This window comes from Eretmochelys imbricata, chromosome 12 (assembly GCF_965152235.1).
Source record: "Eretmochelys imbricata isolate rEreImb1 chromosome 12, rEreImb1.hap1, whole genome shotgun sequence".
NCBI classification, from domain to species: Eukaryota; Metazoa; Chordata; order Testudines; family Cheloniidae; genus Eretmochelys; species Eretmochelys imbricata.
In genome coordinates this window covers 41077686-41098224 of record NC_135583.1, presented here as the reverse complement: position 1 = coordinate 41098224, position 20539 = coordinate 41077686, and the positions used below count along the sequence as shown (strand labels likewise).

General features: G+C 49.9%; 1 protein-coding gene and 1 pseudogene across 2 annotated transcripts in view; one reads left to right on the top strand and one right to left on the bottom strand.

Moving 5' to 3' along the window:
- Window positions 1–272: 272 nt before the first annotated feature.
- Window positions 273–20539, bottom strand: part of SNTB2 (syntrophin beta 2) — a 50203-nt gene continuing 29936 nt past the window's right edge. Inside the window, exons 3-7 of one of the 2 annotated variants that reach the window (XM_077831192.1) lie at window positions 17885–18112; window positions 14409–14531; window positions 12111–12304; window positions 7440–7624; window positions 273–6724 (exon numbers count right to left, since the gene is read on the bottom strand). In XM_077831192.1, the coding sequence (XP_077687318.1) occupies window positions 6632–6724; window positions 7440–7624; window positions 12111–12304; window positions 14409–14531; window positions 17885–18112 (823 nt within the window). In that variant the 3' untranslated portion in view covers window positions 273–6631. Of the gene's footprint in view, window positions 6725–7439; window positions 7625–12110; window positions 12305–14408; window positions 14552–17884; window positions 18113–20539 lie in introns of both variants that reach the window. The other variant, XM_077831191.1, reaches the window with a different exon arrangement.
- Window positions 10296–10620, top strand: LOC144272842 (cytochrome c oxidase subunit 7A2, mitochondrial pseudogene; annotated as a pseudogene).

Below are 20539 nucleotides of genomic sequence, written 5' to 3'. Positions count from 1 at the left end.
CTGCCAAGCCCCCTACCTGCCCCTCCAACACAGAACCGTGTGTGGCAGGAAAAGCAGAGGCTCCTGTTCTATGATTAGGTGGTCTCCCTGGCTGCCAGCTTCCAGGAGTGCTGCACGACTGCATTGCTTGGTGTTTTGGGTTTTTTTTTGTTTGCTCCCCTAAGCTTGTGGCAGAGGAGGGTAGGGAGTAATGTTTTCCATCTTGACTGGCAAAACAGCGTCTCATATCCCAGACAAAACATGTTCCATAGAGAAAACGCAACATAAAAATCTAAAAGCATAAAAGCCTTTATTGTTATTTACAGTATAAAGGTTACACTTGCCCTTAAGTTACATTTTCATTGTAATGTACAATACTATACAGTTAACATGCAACTCAAGGGACAATAGGTTGTCTATGCATCTATATTTATAGAGTACACATAAAGCTTTAATGTGATTGTAGAATACACGAACTCCCCTGCTTTTCACCATTGGGTTATTTGGATTTGGTAACTTGGAAGTTCCAAAAGCGTGAGATTAAAAACCTCAAAAAAGGAAGAATCGTATAAATAGTGAACTACAAAGAATACAAAAATAGAAATGATTGCATGTTATTTTAGTTTTTCTATGGGAGTGTTACAGTCTGTGCCTTGACCATATATCAAATGGCATAGAGTTTGCACAGGTTAAAAAACAGTTTATTTGTAGTGGTTCTGTGCAATTTATTCTTCAGATGACCTGGGGCCAGTTATACTTACAGGGTTTTTGTCTTTTGCACCTGGGCCTTGTAATGCTCTATTTACCCAAATTGTAAACTTAACACTAATACACTGTAGTGAGATCCCCAACACTGGCTGATCCCAGACAGGCAGATATGCTACAAGGAAAATGGAGCTCCAAAAACATTGATGTGCCAAAGGATTTTTTTTTTTTTTTAATTTTCTTTGGCAGAGAAGAGATGTCACTGCAAATTAATTTATTTTAAAACCAGGTAGAACTAGCCCTGTAGTTCCCCCAAATTCTAGAACATGAAAGTGAAATCAATGTTTTGATGTACTGTGCTGCAGGCCAGGATACTGTCAGATCAGCAGCAGAAACAGAATTAACTCATGTAGCAAAATCCTGGCAGCATAAAGGCAAAGGCAGAGGTGGGCTGGCTGTAGAGAACGGTTACTTAGCCTTACACCAACCATGGTGCTTCAAGATGCTCTGTACATGTGGATCCCATGAAGCACGTGCACATCTGGAGCAGGATCCGCAGCCAGACTCAAAGAACATTTGCTTTTACTAGTTTCACATCCATTTTCTTCATTGCTTATTATCTAATGCGAAGAAGCTACCAGCCTCCTTCTAAAGGAAAGCGTGGCATCGTTTCTACATGTGATCAGTGCTTAATTTTTGCCAGGGCTGAGCTCCAGCACCTCCGGGTTTGGTGCATCAGTTATGAAAGTAAAAAAACAGCTTGAGCCCTGGCACCTCTTTCATTACAAACTAAGTCCTGCATGCCATGTTGGCTCTCAGTTGTGTGAATTAGCCACAGAAATAGAAATGCTGTATTGGGAAAAGCACAAGCATCTGCAAAGATTTTGCAGAGTATTAACTCTGGGAGTCAATCCCACACGTGCTGTTTGAAGAGGAGCTGTTAGGAGGAATTGATTGATGAGAAGGGACTTTGACCAGTCTAAATTCCATTCCCTGATAGCTTTTAAAGTCTACACAGTTTGTGTAAGGTTTTGCAAGCACCATTCACTAGTTTAATTACACACCACCATATTGCCATCCAGGCTGATGGCCATATTTAAGACACTTGCCTGCTCTTATTCTGGAAAACACAAGCTCAGCATAGATATTCTCCTCTCCTCCCTCTGGTTTCCAAGGATAACCTGGGATGCCTCTCAGTAGCGTAGCTTCCATATGGAACGCTGTAACAGAGCTCTCCAGCTGCCGAGGCATGGGGCATTTTCCAGCTTTCCAACACACCGCCTCACTCAAAATCCAGAGGTTTGCACAGATTTGAGACAGGGCAGGAGCAGAGTCTCTTGCAGACATTCTGGAGCCCTTTCCCTCACTTACAGGGAACAGACAGGGCAAGCTCCCAGGAGTTTGTACATTTCCCCATGTCTCTACACAGGCTCTGGGAAGAGGGGAGTCTGCTGCCACCAGAAACAAATGAGGCCAGTTGAGGCACACAGTGGATGCCCACTGCAGACAAATCTGGTAACTCAACGCTGCTGGGGAGGAGCTGGGACACAGTGGGGGCTTGAGCATTAGAAATTCAGTCCATAGAACAGGCTTTTAATACCAAATTAAAACATTAAAAACCTTAAAAGCTAAGAGGACCTGAGATTCCAGAGTAAGCGACAGCTCACAGCATTCCAGATGGGCATGCAGCATTCTGTAACAGGGCAGATATTTGGCATGAATGAAAGACAGCCCTGGGAAGAACTAGGCCAAGTGCAAACTGGCAGTTTTCCCAAGTACCTCTGATCCGCAACAGACCTAAGCTTCCTTTCAGTGGACACTCATGCTCACGCGAATGAGAAGATGGGTCTGGTTTGGACACAGGTTCTCTGGGGACTAGGCTGAGAGATCTCAGGGGCTTCTCTGGTGAAGCAAGTCAGGATCGAATTCAGGCTTTGTGGCAAAAGGCTCAAAAGTGATTGCTTAAACAGGACAGAATGTAATTCCTAACACAGCGAAGCCTGGGAAGGAACCTGGGTCTGTTGGGAGACCGTTCCAGGCTGGCAGCACGAGCCTTTCTGCACATTAACTATACCATGTCTGATGCAAAGGGGAAGACAGACCATACTGTACTTCACTCCAGCTGGCCGTGCACAAGGGCACCAGCTCAGCCTGTAGTGGGCGGTTATGACAAGGGAGGTACTAAGTACTCCCCCACCTCCCACAAAAATCGAAATGAGTGAAAGTAACCTCCTGTTAAGCCAAGCATCCATCACATGCAATTCGATTTGGCGTCTACTCTGGACATTTCAGTTGCCACCTCAACCAGAGCTTTGCTAGTGAGAGACAATTTGGGAAGAGTTCACCTCACTGACAGCAAGGCATTTACACTGAAGTTTTGCACAGATCATGAGCAGTACTGACAATCAGTGACTACCACCAGAGCTTAAAATAGCAACCACTCAACCTTAAGTGTCAGAGCAAAATAAAAAAGCAGAGAAAGTGCTTAAGTCTATAAGTCCTTCCCTGAAATTCTCAGGGATAGCTAACCCCTTGAAATCAGCCAGGGCACAACAGAATTTGCATAGCAGCTTATTAGGTAATTTGCAGAACAAAGGAATAATATGGGGGGAAGGGGGAGGCTGTCCCATTTTATGTGATATACTGACACTTCTCACACTTCTAGTAATTATACAACAGGGATGAATATTCCCCTGCTGATGGACCCCACCTTTACCCTCGGAAACCTGGTTCCTAGCAAGCCATGTTTTCCTGGGAGAAGGAGGGACCTTGTCCAGAATTCCAATTTAAGTTGACTTGTGGCTTTTGGTAAGAGACCAAACTGGCCTAGGCTCTAAATGTAAAAATATTCTAGATGCTTTACAGCCACCAGTGTGGTGAAGCTGCAGATTAAAAAAAACAGGACATTTAGATAAGAAAGTAGTCTAACATGGAGTACTTGTGGCATCTTAGAGACTAACCAATTTATCTGAGCATAAGCTTGTGAGCTGTAGCTGTAGCTACATGAAAGCTTATGCCACAAGTACTCCTTTTCTTTTTGCAAATACAGACTAACACGGCTGTTACCATGTTAGACTAGTTTCAGAGTAACAGCTTCATCACCTTGTGGAGTTGAATATTTCTTTATGGGTTGGCTAAGAAACTGAGGCTTCAGTTTACTGTCCCTGCAGTAGATTTTTCAGCATGCAGACTCTGTGCTTTCCAGCACTCGCTGTACTGATGGGACAAACCCCAACCATACTAGAGCTAAAATATCCACTTTAAGAGCAGATAAAATAGATTGAAGAGCTTAACGGCCTTGCGTGGAAATGACAGCTCTTCAGGTTGGTCCACAGAACGGATAACAGTGTGTTGGGTGAACACAAACCTATCCAAACCAGAACTGTGCGGGAACTTACACTTTATATTTACCTTATATTCACTCCATAAACTCCAATCAGCTAAGACACTATTCTAAGTATTTTATAACCTGGCATGATTTGTTGTTTAAACAAACATGTTTCAAATGAATTGTTTTTTGTTGGTTCCTAAAACAGCATTTGGAAATGAGCTGCTAGGCATCGGGCATAGGCCACATGGTTGTGAGGGGCCTGTGAACAACACTCCCTCCCTAGGGTTTCAGCAGGCTGCTGCGCTGGCAGGACACTCTGGTCAAATCAGCTTTGCTTCACCCCGCACTTAAAGGAAGCGTGCCCTCCAGGATCACTGCTTCACACACTGCGAGCCCGTTCTGGAGAAGGCTGGGCTCGAGGAGGCATCCTCTCGGGTTCATCTTCAAATGTTTTGTGCTGTGAATTCTCACCTTAAGTCAAGCAGTTGATCTGTGCCACTAAGGAGATGGTCTGTAGAAGGGCTACCGTACTGGCCTGCAGATAGAGTGAGTGTCCCACAAGGCTCTGGCCAGTCTTGGAGAGCTCAGCACACTGGTAACTTGACAAGCTGAATCCCAGGAGTTAATCCTGAGCAACCTACACTAGGAATCGAATGCTCACAACCGTGAGTGCTAGAGAAGCTCCAAGGAAGCAGGCAGAGCCTCAAAGGACGGTCCAAGCCACCTGTCGTGTGCATACAGTGGAGCTCCTGGAGTCCCTGCCCCCCATCTCTGGGTGTCCCAGCTCTTCCCAAGCATGAGAGAAAACAGGAATCTAGGAAGAGAGCTGGCGGGTGCAGGCCCCGCTGAAGGTCTGGGTTACGCAGTGAATCTGTTTCTCAGAGTTTTGAGCCAGGCTGCATTGCCAGGTGCCCTGAGTCCTGTTGGGAAGAGGTCAGTGATGTGCTGGGAGGGGGCTTCTAAAAGCCCTGTGTTAAAATACTGCCACCAGAGTGAAGGAAGCACTGCAATTTCCCTGCCTCTGGTGGATGAGCTGCCTCCCCTCAGCCCTGCAGATGCTTCAGAAGAGCTTCTTTAGGAATGGGATAGGCTGTGCCAACGACAGGTATTGCAAGCATTCACACAGCTGTGAGGCTCGAAAGCTGGTCCCTCTCACTGACAGAAGTAGGTCCAATAAAAGATACTGTCCCCTGACCTGGTCTCCCAGGTATTTCAAAGTCACAGGCCCCTGTCACCCACCTCTCTGCAGCCCACACACCTGGGCACATGGGCTTAGCATAGGCTGAGGGAGACAGGCAGCCCAGCACCAGGAAAGGAGAGAGGATGCTGCTAGGGTCTCAGAAGAAAGTTGCCAGGCCCAGATGCTGTGTGCATCACTATATGGTCATCAGCTGCTTTATGCATTCCAGCTCATTTCAGAACACGCAGCCAGCTGGCTTTTCTGTGCTACTGATCCAGCCAAGTGGCATCTGTCCTGTCGCATTTGACTACCGGGGGCCTCGGTAAGAAGCATCAATGAAAAGCACCATCTAAGTGCTCTGTATTCAGGATGTTACCAGGTGCCCAAAGGAAGTCAGAAAAGCAACTGAAATCTCCCTGATTATCCATCCCACTCAGCAAGGGGGATCTAAACCCACTGGCTAGTGAGAAGGGCAGGCCTCTTCCTTACCAAGGACCTCTGGGAAGGTGGCTTTGTGGCAACAGAGGGAGCTGGATCAGTCCTTCAGAGTTCCCATCTCTGACTCAGTGACTAAGGTCAGAAGCCCAGGGGAAGGGGCTACGTACTGCATACCGTCCCCCAATATTTATCAACTGCAAAAGGAAGAGGCAGGGATTCACCAGCTCTCAGAAGAGTCCCCCTCCCACCACGAGGAATCCTCACCAAACGCAGCCTCACCTACACGATCCTGTGAGAGCTGCCACACAGCCGCAAGTCCATCTTTGTAATGACTCACTTCTCTCCAGAGGAGACCAGGCAGCTTGAAACGAGCTGAGAGCAGGGGCTCATGGAGCACTCTTCCAGAGCGAACAGCACTGAACTCTCAGTCTCCTCATCCCCATCTCCAGTAAAGCACCACCCACCTTCAGCCGAAGGCACATTTGGTAAGCAATAAAAATGACTTCATACGGATTGGTTATAGTTCCTACCCTAACCAGCTCCCCCGCTCACAGCCCCATGACAACGGCTCTCTTCTTGCAGCAGATGAGTGCCGGGTGCTGGGCTTTACGTCGAGCCTTCAGGGTGACAATCGAATCCCAGGGGTGTCAGGAAGAAAAGTCTCTGAAATTGCCAACAGCCAGGAAGTGGCTGGAAAGGGAGAATGCCAGAACTGTGTCTCCCCAGATCTCAGTATTCAGCTACCAGCTGCAGCCTGGCCTAGGCATCATCTAGTCAGGTAGAGCAGTTATTCCAGGGGATTGTGGAGAGGCTGGAATTTCTGGCTATGGCTCTAAGGAGGGCAGGAGCTTCCTTCCACACCGTCATGGTTCTGACATGAGTCAGTCTTTGTCAAGGCACTGGTACTGCAGGAGGACACCACAAACTAGGGTCTTTTGTGCTTTTTTGCTGCTGGGACAGTAGATGTGTTGTTCAGAACTGTTGGGACCCTTCACCTCTTACACAAGCAGTCCCATACGGGTGACTTTGGCTGACAAGAAAGTGTGCAACACAAAAACAATGGGTTTGGGACAGGAGTGCAGGTCCAGGGTCTGGAGAGAAAGCACAAGAGACTCCATCAGTCCCACACATAGCACAGGGCTATCCTTGGGGCAGAAGAGACACTATACAGATTGCAAGCAAACCACCCCAAGACAGAGACAGCAGCCTGGGTGCTCACTGGCAAGGTGTTCAGCTCCCACTCAACAACAGAGACTAATGGTTACAAAGAGCTTCTCACACAGCAGGGAAGAGCAGACCCTGAGCTGAGCTTGCCCCCTGGGAACCGCCAATCCCCACACCCCCAATTCCCAAGGGGTTGGAAAAGCTGGGCCCAAAGCACAGAGGGCCTGTAATCACCATTGAGGCTGCACTGCTCAGTCTGGTTTCAACAAGCAACAGACTACCAATCCACCTGCCCCTTGGGATCTGGGAGTGACGTGTCTGCACAGTAATGATCAGCCACCAGCATGGTTTGGGAAGGACTGGCTCTCCCAGTATGTCTAAGCAGACAGGGATCGTTTGGCCCAATGGTACCCAGCCTTGTGAGAGTGGAATCTCCCAGGGCAGCTCTCTCAGGCTCTGTAAGAGTTCAGCTCATGGAGGTGAGGGCCATAGGGGGTGGGATGGGAGCGTCTGGAAGGGTGAGACAGGTTTTGAGCACCTGAAATTAACTCAAGTCACACAGTAGTTTGACAATGGACAAACCCGAATCCTTCCCACCCCACAAAATACAGCATCATGCTGCATCCCCAGCCCCGTTCTCACCAGCTCCCCCTCAGGACCACCAAAATCCAAGTAGAGGTTCCTGATGCCATCATCTGCAGAAACTCTGAGCTTCTCAAAGGGGTAGAGGAACAGGGTGTGGGTGGAGCATGCTTCCTCCCTGGAGAGTGTGAATCCATTTTCATAATGGACTGTGAGCTTCACCTCCTGGCCATTCAATGTGCAGCCTGCACATAAACAGAGCACAGAACTTCAGGAGCAGCCAGCCAGCTCAGAGAACATGCCCCCAAGCCTTTCCCCACCACTGCAAAGACAGAGCCCGCAACCGCTGCACTGGACACTGTGTCCCAACATTAAGAACATAAGAACGGCCATACTGGGTCAGACCAAAGGTCTATCTAGCCCAGTACCCTGTCTTCCAACAGTGGCCAATGCCAGGTGCCCCAGAGGAACAGGTAATCATCAAGTGATCTATCCACTGTCGCCCATTCCCCGCTTCTGGCAAACAGAGGCAAGGGACAACCACCCTGCCCATCCTGACTAATAGCCATTGATGGATCTATCCTACATGAACTTATCTAGTTCTTTTTTGAACCCTGTTATAGTCTTGGCCTTCACAACATCCTCTGGAAAGGAGTTCCACAGGCTGACTCTGTGTTGTGTGAAAAAATACTTCCTTCTGTTTGTTTTAAACCTGCTGCCTATTAATTTAATTTGGTGACCCCTAGTTCATGTATTATGAGAAGGAGTAAACAACACTTCCTTATTCACTTTCTCCAGGCATGATTTTATAGACCTCGATCATATTCCCCCTTAGTCATCTTTTTTCCAAGCTGAAAAGTCCCAGTCTTATTAATCTCTCCTCATTTTGTATGCATAGTTGGGATTATGTTTTCCAATGTGCATTACTTTGCATTTATCAACATTGAATTTCATCAGCCATTTTGTTGCCCAGTCACCCAGTTCTGAAAGATCCTTCTGTAGCTCTTCGCAGTCTGCCTGGGACTTATCTTGAGTAGTTTTGTACTATCTGCAAATTTTGCCACCTCACTGTTTACCCCTTTTTCCAGATCATTTATGAATACGTTAAATAGGACTGGGCCCCAATACAGAACCCTGGGGGACATCACTATTTCCCTCTCTCCATTCTGAAAACTGACGATTCATTCCTACCCTTTGTTTCTTATCTTTTAACCAGTTACCAATCCATTAGAGGACCTTCCCTCTTATCCCATGACAGCTTACTTTGCTTAAGAGCCTTTGGTGAGGGACCTTGACTAAGGCTTTCTGAAAATCTAAATATACTATATCCACTGGATCACCCTTATCTACATGCTTGTTGACTCCCCCTCAGAGAATTCTAGTAGACTGGTGAGGCACGATTTCCCTTTACAAAAACCATGTTGACACTTCCCCCAACAAATTACGTTCATCTATGTGTCTGACAATTTTGTTCTTTACTATAGTTTCAACCAGTTTGCCCAGTACTGAAGTCAGGCTTATTGGCCTGTAGTTGCCGGGGTAATCTCTGGAGCCCTTTTTAAAAATTGGCATCACATTATCTATCCTCCAGTCATTTGGTACAGAAGCTAATTTCAATGATAGGTTACCAACTACAGTTAGTTCTGCAATTTCACATTTGAGTTCCTTCGGAACTCTTGGGTGAATACCATCTGGTCCTGGTGACTTATTACTGTTTAGCTGATCAAGTGGAAATTCTTCACCTTCACTACACAATTGTGCACCTAGCCTACAAAAGCAATTGTGCACCTAGCCTACAAAAGCATCACCAAGGGACACCAGGGTGTTTCCTAACTCCTGGGATGAGACTGGCAGTCCCCTTTGCGGAGCCAGGAGCTGGGAAATTCACCATGCTGCCGACTGCCCAGAGAGCACACAAATGGAACCACTGCATAGAAAAAGGGAAGAGACTGGGGACCAGGCGGGGTTGAATGGACAAGTCTCTGGGACAGGGATGATGTTGCCTGGTACAGCTAAAAACCAGGAGCAGAGACTGGTAGATGTCACCAAGGGAAGAAATACCTCTGGAAAGTTAAAGCAGCAGCATGGTGATGACACTAGCAGAGGAAGCATCTCAGAAAAGCAGAAAGCCTGGGATCTCAATCATGTAACTAGATGGGTGCATGAAGACTAATGTCCTGCTGGAGATTGGGATGGTCTGTCAGTCAGAGCCACTCTGGCTGTGTCCTGGGACAGCTCAACCTGGAACTTCCTTGAGGCACCAGCATGACACAGGATCTGCGCCCAGGAAGAGCAGAATTGCTCAGTTTGTGCCTTCACAGCCCGGCAGCGAGAGGGGCGGGGAACATAGGATGAACTAACTCACCAAGAATGCACAGGGCGGTGGCTTAGCCTGTCAGTCTAGGCCTGCCTTCCGCTCTCCAGTCCCTTTCAGAAACCCATCTCATCCAATACTTAAACATGAAAAGAAAGCTCTCTGGGGTTTCTCTGCTCACTGTGGACACAAAGAGCTCACAGTAATGATCAGCGATCAGAGACACCATTAACCTATTCTGAACTCTCCTATCAAGGGGAACCTCCAAAGGACAAGACGTAGGTTTGGGATGTATAAAGACGCCCTGAAAGCATTTTTAAAAGTTGTTTTTTTCTGCTGGTCTTTTACTGTTAGTCATGCTAGAGTGGCTCTCCAATCTTTGCTGGAGGACTCCTGATAGAATGTGAGCCTTTCTCAGGCCCTAATGTTAGAGCGGGACCTGACTTCACAAAACCGCTTTTCTCCCAACTATCTGCAGGCCTTTGCGTTAACAAATAAAACTAACAGTTTTGATAAAAATCTATTCTCCTTGCAGCAATTAAGCTGCTATTGCAGCAGGATGAAAGCTGGCCTGCCACCTCATTTTAGTGCTTCCCAGTAAGATGACCGTGGCAAGCAAGAGGCTCAGCAAAGGGACCAGGGCCAAGATGCTGCGGAACCTGCTGGCTCATCAGCAAATTTCCCAGAGGACCATAAGCAATGCTTCACGCAGACAAGTTGCGAACACAGTTCCAGAGAAGCAGAAGCTTTTTCAGGAGGATAATGGAATGCCAGTGCATCTTAAGGGTGGACTAGCAGATGGTTTGCTGTATAGAACCGCCATGGCTCTAACGGTTTTTGGAACATGCTACGCTGTTTATGAGCTGTTTGTAGCTGCAATGCCCAAGACAGTGAAATGATTCCAGTTTACAAGATGCCTCCTTAATTAACATCTCTTTATCCAATTTCACGTAATTCTTCGGGGATCTTGCTTGTCCTTTTCATAAATGGTTGATTTCATGTTTGGGATCAATATTTACTCTCACATGTTAACAGCAACCAATAACGCAGTTTTTACATGAAAAAAACAAGACAAAAACCACAACAATTAAAGCCTTCAAAAGGTGGAAGGACTTGTAGAATGTGTGCTATTCTCTTCAGAACACTAGAGGGAGCTTTTAAGCCATAGGTAACAACAGACCCAACCCCCCCTCTCCTCAGCCTAGAACTTCGTTTTTGGCTGTTTCCATCTCTCTGCTGTTGAGCCCTCTCCTGGCCCCAAGCTGGAAGACTCCAGCTAGCAAGGCTGAAACTAGCTTTTCTAGGTGCACAGGGGCTCAGGACTTCAGCAGAATGACTCTGCAGGGACATGCCAATTCACACCCGCACTGGCTGGACTGATTTCCTGCGCCCAGGGCCGTACTGCCCAGCTCCTCTCTGTTCTCAAATTTATAGGCAGCCTCAAGTGTTCAGAATACAGGAACAAAGCTGGCTTTCCCAGTGCTCAGCTCCAGCTGCATGCCAGAAGCATGTCTCAGAATCACAGATTCTGCCAATCACACTGTAGTCACGGCACCTCCGGATATTAATGACGTTGTCCTTATGCTGGGGAGATGGACTAATGGCCAGCGTCCAGACGGATAAAACTTTCCACTCAGGCTTGTCTGCCTATCAAGAGAGCCACACATTCCATATAACTCAGGAAACCAGCACACACCTGGAAGTGCTGAGGCAATGAAGGTGTGTTGTGCACCACCAGGGGCTGAGAGATAATTGGCTTCCTTTTGATTAGGCTGCTCCACCAACCAATTAGGTGCGAACTTTAATCAACCTTCCAGTTTCACTGCACTATCACCATCACCTCCCACTAGCCTCAGCTCCAGTGGGACACTGGCCATCTCTGAGCACATGAAAGCACTCGGATCTTCCTACGGAAAGAAGTAGAGAAGGGCAAGGGATTCGCTCCGACAGTACCTGGGCTTTGTTAGAGACTAGCAAGAGTCCCTCAGTTATAGCAGAGAACATCTCTCACCCAAGACCCAGAGCTCGGTGGGGCCACGTGGCCCCACCGTGACCTCCTGTGTCACTATCTCCACCAGAATCGCAGTCAGCGAGCTGAGACTCCAGGCATGCCGTTTAGCCTGAACAGACTGGGCACCTCAGTGTTAAGTTTCCTACACTTACTTTTCTTGGGTCCCTCTGAGTCTTAATTCCAAACCATGTCCCACAGCTCTCTCTTGCGTGTTTGTGAATGCTAAGCGGCCCCCTATCCAAACGCTCACAGGTCTGACTCTGCTCAGCTAGGGAGAGCTGCTGGGACTCCAGCCCAGAGGGTAGGTGATCAACTGATTTCTTGGCAGTTGAGCAACTCAGGAGGGAGAAGCGGGGTTCCAGACAGATAGTAACTGCTCCCCGAAACAAGATACCAGCCAGCATACCTAAGGACACCTCCTTTATCAGCTCCGCAGCAGCATGGCAGCCCTGAACTAGCATCCTGGTCCAGGAGGAGAGGTCCCGATGCGTCTCCACCCTGAAAACGTGCATTTCAATGCCCTGGCGAGAGCCTGTCCTTGTTGCAAAGGTGAGCTCGGATCCCGGAGGTGATCTGCGTCCGGAGCCAGAGTGAACCAGCCTGCGGATCACATGGGAGAGCAAGAGGGACGTTACTCAGAGAAGAAGGACACCAGTGTGACTGCACAGTGGCCAGGGAGACATCGTGCAGGGATACTGCTGCTTCCCATCGTGGCAGGGAGCAAGCTGTGCTTCGTTAATGATCCTCCATCACAGGGCAGGGAGGGAGATCTCCGTGGGAGGTGGCTGCTTTTGTTCATTCATACAGATTTATTGGCTGGTGCGTGGCCGAACTGAGACTTATGCTGCTCCTAAGCCACTGTTTGAGCCAACTTGCTCCTGGACAGTGACCTGGGGAAGCCACATGCATGGGTCACACAACACTCGCCTTTCCACGATGCACACATCCAACATCCAGTCATGCGTCACGGGTGAAAAACCGAGCACCAACCAGCAGCCACTCCCAGCTTGATCCCTTGCGGCCTCCAATCACACACAGCCTCCACTCTGTCGATGTACCGAGGGGCGCCTCAGAAATCTGTCCACCAGAGAGGCAGCCAGGCAGTAATGGAGAAGGTCAGAGCACACTAGGGAGACGCTGCTCCCAGACTGAGTGAGGCACATTAGACAGCCGAGGACTGAATTCTCTGTTTAGGAGGCAGTGCCCAGGGGAGGAGGGCAGTAACACAATTAACACGCTATTTAAACTGCCCTCCCCTTACATGGGCAGCAGGCTGGCAAAGGCACACTCCTTAGTGCTTAGGGCTGGGGGTTCTCTGGGCAGATGCACTCTAGAGATGCAGCTAGCTCCCCTCCGTCCTCCCAGCTGGTGCAGCCAAGGGCTGCCTGGAACCAGCCCTGTGGAGGTGACAGGTGACAAACTGAGCAGCGACATGGGACAATGGGCAAGACGCCCTGCATCTGCAGATGCCAAGCAGGGATCAGCCTGTTCCAGGAGGACTCAAGCCAGATGTTACAGAAACGCTCAGACTAGAGGAATGTTTCCTCCTATGGTTCTGGCTGCCGAAGGCTTGGCAGGGAACATGAACTGATCCAGCGGCAGGAGCTGCACATGCCCCTATGGGTGTCACCGGGAGGCTTGAGCAAGGGATATGAACATGACACCAAGGCACCATGGAGCCTGCTCAGGCAGGCGGAACCTTTTCTCTGGCAGCATGACAGCACCTCCAGCTCCCAGCAAGGCTGGACTCAGGCTGCTAGCAAAGTAGCACAGCCAGGACGACTCACAGGGAGACGGGGCTAGAAATGAAAAGGTAAGTAGCCAAGAGCCCCCTTCCAGCACTCAAGAAGCCCAACACAAGATGCAGGCAGACATCTCACCATGCCGAGACCCTGCAGCCCCTCCCACGTCAGGGGACCCCTGCTCTGATCACAGCAGCTGCACTCCCTGCTCCAACAATAACAAAACACTCTTGTTTTGGAGGCTGTAAAGGCTGTCTAAAATACAGGCTTGTCAGCACACCATGCCCCACTCCCTTTCACTTGTGGGACTGGCAACAAGAGTGGGCCTGGGAGGAGAACGCATATGCATCCTGCCCCATAGCTTATCATGGAAGGAGTTAGCAGGGGAGTAATGACACCGAGGTCTCCAGATAGAAGGCTAAAGCTTGGCTTGGACTCCAGAGCCCACACCACCACCACCCTCTCCCGCAGCCCAGTGAAACTGAGTGAGGGTGGGGGAAAGCAAGCAACGAAGGGAGGAGCGATGGAGTGAGCAGGGTGGGGCCCCGGAGCGGGGCAAGGGCGTTTGGGTTTGTGTGGTTAGACAGTTGGCAACCCTAGCCCCAGCAGCCAGGTGAGGAGCTGCTGAGAGGCCTATCAGCAGCACACAAGGAAGGACCCAAGCCATGTTATTCCAGTTAATGCCCTGGCTGGAGCTGTGGGCTGAGGCAGCTGTGGTTTAGTGGACTGAAGACTGGGCAGAGGCCAGAGGTCTGATCCTGGCAGTCAGACTCACTGCATGACACTGGGGAAGTCACGTCCCAACTCTGGGCCTCAATTTCCCCTGAAAAACTGCAGCTTTACAAAGCGCTTGGAGCCTGGTGGGTGAAAAGCACTAAGTGGGAAAGGCTTTCACTGTACGGGGCAGGGTTTCGTTCATCAAAGAAATGTCCCCCCAGTCAACTTGGAAGCTTTGATCCTACCTGGTAGCAACAAGAGGGTAGCTGTGGCAAGGTGATGCCCATGCGTCTCTTGTCCAGGGCATGCAATCATAGAGCAGCAAGTCCTTCTCCGTCATAGCCATGAGGATGGGCCGCCACTGCTGCCTTCCTCCATCTAGTCTAGCCTGCAAGAAGTCAAGAGAGCTGTTAACATGCAGTCCAGGAAGCAGTGAGTGCTGCCATAGGGGGCAAAGGATCCTCATTTGGGAGTATCTAAGATCTGCAGTTTGGGGCCAAAGGACATTCCTGATTAGTGCATCTGTTAAAGAATTTACAATGTGCCAGTGGCAGAGGGGAGAGCCAGGCAAGGGGAGAGGAGCCTGAGTAACAGAGCAGACAGGGCGATGCAGACTAAGGAAGGGAGTAGTGAACTGGGTTTGGAGTTTTTCTACTCTCAGTTCCTGCCTCTCTCTCTCTCTCCCTCCCTCCCTCCCAGCAGCAGAGCCCAGCACCTTCCCCTCTCCGTGGGGCACACTGGGTTCAGGCAATGTGTTGTAGTGCTCTTGTCTGCCCCCATGTGGAATCAATCCAGGACACTTGTACTCGCCTCCCTCCCTGGGTGAGGCGATCTGCTCAGAGAGATCAACAGCACTAGGGTGAAAAATAAGCTGGAAAACTAATGAGAGTGGATTTCCCTTCATGCCCAGAGCCAGCCCTGTCTGAAGCAAGCAGCATGCTGTTCCGCCGTACTAATAACCTGCGCCGTACTAATGACTAATAACCGTACTTGCACCCTAAGGAGCAGGCACCAAAGAGTCTAATCTGACCCTGGGTCAAGTGGGCTCTTTATTACTATGCTGTGGGAATGTATTAACTCGTCATCTGAGGAATGCCAGCAAGGCACTAATGGGCCCAGTCACCCGGGAGATCCCATGCCAAGGACAACTGCAGTCCAGCTCTTATCAGGCCAAGAAAACACTTGCGAGGTCAAGGATAAACTACAACTTTGGGATCAGCAAATTCACATAAGGGCAAGTCTGGGACTATAGTTCTAACTCTTCGGTGACTGGGCAAATCCCATGGTCGAGGGCTCATGCTGCGTGGGCATCAGACTGACACTCAGAACCTGCCACGCACATCCCTGCCTGGGGGCACTGCTAGATGCTGTCAGTCAGTCCTGATCACACAGCAACTGGGAGAGCCCAGGCCTATCAATGGGATTCACCACCCTAGCAGAAAGCCATGCAGGGTAAGCGCTGGCTTCCTCTCACTCAGACTATGCCCCATCACATGGGGGCAGGGAACAGGACAGGAGCACAGCCCAGAAGGGTATAAGCCCAGCTTGCTGTGAACCTGGCCAGCCCTCTCTAGGCTCCTGGGGTGGAACGCAAAGTGCTTCACAAATGCTTCTGGAGTCACAGACTCCTCTGCTAAAGCCATCCCAACGTTCCAGGCATGGGGACCACGGGCAGCCACAGTGCCTCCTGCAGCAGCGGGACAGTGGAGCACAATGGACCCTGACCTGATGTTACAACTAATTCCTTGTTGTCACAACTAATTCCTTGTTGTCACAGCAACACTTCAAAGGACACAGTCCCACTGGCCTGTGGGAATCATCCCACTGGAATCATGCTCTGACCCGTGTGGAGATAGGCCTACCTTCCTTTAGCTGTTAAAACGCTCACCTGCCTGAATACCTTGAGGGAGACTGTTCCCATTGCTGGGTTTTCTGCACTGTTGCACAACATACAGCCCTTTAACTCTGCAAGGTTGTGGTTTTCATACTGCACACAGGAGGAGTGCATTGCTTTATAATATTTACAATAGAAATTAACCTTTGCAAACCCTTGAAGTTAGGTCAACATGACTCCTATGTTAGACTGGGAAGTGGAGGCAGAGTGTGACTGACTTGCCCAAAGCCATAGTCTGTGGCAGACCCCAGAACAGATTCCAGACCTAACTCTTGGTCATGTGCTTTAGCCACTAGCCCACGCATCCAACAGCTGACATCAAGTGACTGGCTTAAATACACAGGACATTCCATCCCCACAGACACACCTTTGTCTCCTCGTATCTGCAGGAACAAAGGATCCAGGCCACTCTGAAGAGGATCTAGGAAGCTTGGAGCTGGTTTAACATCTTTAACTGGAAACTGAACACAGCCCCGGGAAGGCTCAGTGAAATGTGAGGGAGTGTCATGTTCACATTGGTTCTCTCACATAGCCTTGCCTACATTAGTTTCAGGGCCCAATTGCACAGCAATGTAGCTGGGAGCCCAGCTGAGCATCAGGTACAGGACCTCAGGAAAAGTCCATGGACTTCACAAGACTGCTGGGTCAGAGATTTTCATTGAACCCAAACTGTCCCTCCCACGGGCCTGTGAAGAATGACCTCTGCTTTACCAGGTCTTCCTACTCACAACAATGCTTTGCTTTGCATAGCATCTTGTACCCAAGGATCTAAAAGCACTTCAGTATAAGCAAGTTACTTCCCCTAGCTCCAAGGAGGGTTCTCAACCCCATTACTAGATGGGCAGGGTGGTCGATTTGCCACAGCCACGTGACTCAGTGACAGGACTGTGCACAGGCCCTGGGTCTCTGCTTTAACCATTCTTCATCCCCATCAAGATTATGGCATTGCCAACCCTTTCCTGCCAGTCTGGTTACCCAAGGGGTGCATGCAGAATGGTGCGCAGATAGCCAAGCACCAGAAGCCAGGGAGTTTTGCTAGCCTAGGGTCAAGTGTGAAACTGGCACGTGGAACATGAACTCCCACCCAGAAAGGAGGTGTTTTATTGCACACAGAGGCCAGTAAGACAACTGCATACGCCTAGCGCCTTTAAATAAAGGGGAAGAGCATCAGGTGAGGTTTTGACCAAAGGGGAAATGAATTATTGAGGGAAGGAGAGAGGACAGACACTCAGATGAGAAACCCTGGAGCCCTGTGTGCATGCAAAGCTGCTGACTGAAGCACCATCCTAGTGCTGCTAGGAACGAGCTCAGGCTTCTGAGAGTCAGAACAGACAAACCCTGCACACAACAGGGATGGGAAGCCTGTGAGGAGGTTACAGCCCCGTCTACAACAGGCGAACACTACTACAGCACATGCCCCTGCAGGGTGGGTAGTGGGGCCACACCTCCAGAGGAGAGGAGGGTTACCGGGATGAAAGCTGGCTCTGAAACATTAAATGGGTCAGGATGGTTTTAGGTAGAAGTTACATTTCCAAAACTGGATTGGTACAAACCCCTCCCTGGACAGGTCTCTAACATAGCTCCAGCTGCCATTGGATTCCATTACTGAGCTGGCTTCTTGGCTCACAGTAGTAAGTGGAGAAAGGAGAACAGAAAACACACGAGCCACTACCAAAGTGCTGTAATCTCTGCAGTGCTGACCGGTTCCCAGGCCTGCCAATGAAAACGAATCTCTTCACAGCTACACTTTAAGCAGAGTGCTAGACTGCACTGCCACCACACCTGTAAAAATGAGTTCTACCCAAATAAGGTCAAGACATCAGGGGCCCTCCATCCCAGCATACCTGTTCCGCCAGCCAAGCAATGTGCTTGACCTCCTTGCTACTTCCTGTGGCATTGTTGGCACCTAGCATGGCATTGAGTTCGGCCAGCACCTGAGGGAGGAGGGCCATGATGTTTGCGTGGATGGCCGTGAACCAGGAATGTGCTGTTGCTGTATCTTTGCACCGCAGGACCAGGGTGTTTCTGCTGTCCGGTGAGTGCAACTCTATCAACCTGAATAGAAAGAGAGAGAGCTAGGCTGAGAAGTGCAGCCAGGGCTAAGGCAGAGGGGGAACGCAGAAGCCCTGCAGCAGACATTCCCTACATCAGTGGGGTTTGGCTCCCCAAGGAAAGTACACATGAAATGCTCAAATGAACCCTCAGCCCTTTGGTGTCTGCTAGGGAGAGCCCCTGGCTGGGGTCAGCTACAAGCAGCCCAGGCAGCGCTCACACAGACTTCACCACAGACGGAGCGTAGGGCAAAGTTGGCTCCGTGGCAGGATGGAATTCCAGTGCTGCATGTCAGAGCACTGTCTGGAAACTCATCTGTCCAGATGCTTATGAGACCCACAGCCCTGGAGGCGGTGATGATCCCTGCTCTGCTAGGGCAGGGGGATACCTTGTGAATCATCCTCTCCATCAGATGGCTGAAAAGCTGTGCTACTGATTAAAAGATTACAGAGCTTTCTAACCTCAGCTGTCAGGCAACCCTGCCAGGGGCTGATGCAACATCTGAGCGCCCAGGAAGTAAGCGAGCACTCGCCCAGTGCTTGCCGGCTGCTCAGAGAGTTATGGGGGCAGCAAGGGCACCCAGGTTCTGCAGAAACCCTCTTGCGGCAGCTCGGGGGGGGGGGGGATGCCCAGCCCAGATCCCTACCAAGCTTCTCACCCGATTGCTCAGGCATAGGCTATTAGAGAGACAGAGACCAAAGGACGAGCTGGCAGCTCGTCCCTCCAGCAGCCCAGCTGGACCTAGGGGGCAACCACCTGGTGACAGGCAGCTACAGGGATGAGATTGTAACCGCAAAACGTCTGAGACTGGCTGTTAAGTGGAGTGGAAGTTGCACAAATGCCACTCAAAGGCAAGCTGCCTACTATCCTCTTAACACAACAGAGAAGCAGGCGTGAGACCACAGAACACATAGAAATGAGTCAGTGTGCTTAAAAGTACATTGGGGATGGCTAGCTTGAGACAGGAGCGTTTGCACCGCTCCTCGCGAGAAGCCACCAGCGTGCAAAGTCAGTGCAGAAATCTTGCTGCAGAACTCTGGAGAGGCAGCAGATACAGCATGACAAAAGCCTTTTGCAGCGGCAGCTTATTTCCACCTCGATGAGTGGGGGCTGTGTAATTGGATTTGCATTCTCCAAACACAGGCTACATGCAGTTCTCTCTGATCCCGATGGGAACCCCAGGACAACACTCTGCCCTTCCCACTTGTCTGTGCTGCAGGACCCTAGACAGGGCATTGGTGCTGCCTTTGTCTAGGTCCAGAGCACAGCTGAGACCTCTGGTCATACAGCTCCTCAGCCATCCTCAGAGGCTCACCTCCTTGTCAAGTTCTGGGAGATGGAGGGACTTTGCGCTTGAGTCTAGCTGCAAAATTCTACTTGCCAGCGTGCTGCTCGCCTGGGAACCCGGGGGTACAGACTGGCTTAGTAACCAGCAGCACTACGCAGTGAATTGTGAATGGTATCAGGGAGCCCAAGATCTCAGCAAAGATTGCCATGGTGCTAGCCCCTTGTGAACTGCTGCTACTTTTAGTGCTTTCTTGGTACCAGGCTGTAGCTTTTGCGAACGCTCCAGTGCTAGAAATTCAGTCTTGCAAGGACAGAGAAGCAGCACAGCAGATCCAGACACTTGGGGTATACAGACACTGCAATAAAAGTCCTGTGGCACAGCCATGGATGGCCCAGGTCAGCTGACTCGGGCTCGTGGGGTTAAAAATTGCCGTGTAGATGGTTGGGCTCAGGCCTGAGGTTAGGCTCTGAGACCCTCCCACCACATGGGGTCTCAGTGTCTACACGAAAAGAAAAAGAGTACTTGTGGCACCTTAGAGACTAACCAATTTATTTGAGCGTAAGCTTTCGTGAGCTCACTTCATCATATGCTGTAGCTCACAAAAACATGCTCAAATAAATTGGTTAGTCTCTAAGGTGCCACAAGTACTCCTTTTCTTTTTGCGAATACAGACTAACATGGCTGCTACTCTGAAAAGTGTCTACACTGCAATTCTTAGTGCCATAGTCTGAGCCCCATGAGCCAGAGTCAATTGCCCCAGGGTCTAGGATTTTGTGCCATGGGTTTTTGATTGAAGCGTAGTGTACCCTTGGACTACGCTCCTCATCCCACACAGAAGCTACAGGGGAGGCATTTCAGCACAGATCATCGAGCCCTGCAGGTCAGCAGTATGCATGTCTGAGAGCTCACTTGGTTTTCCACAGCTATGCAGACTGGGATGCTTGCTGGCTCTCCAAGGACAGACAAAGCCATCATGAAGCTCTTGGCCACTGTTATTTACACTGAAACTGCATTCTCTCCCAGCTACAGTATTCCACTCCCATTCTTGGCACTGGTGCCAGTGCCAAGGAGCCTTGGCTAGCTCAGCCCCATGAAAACCCCCCAGCATTAGGGCATGCTGAAAATGCCGAGTCTGCACAAGC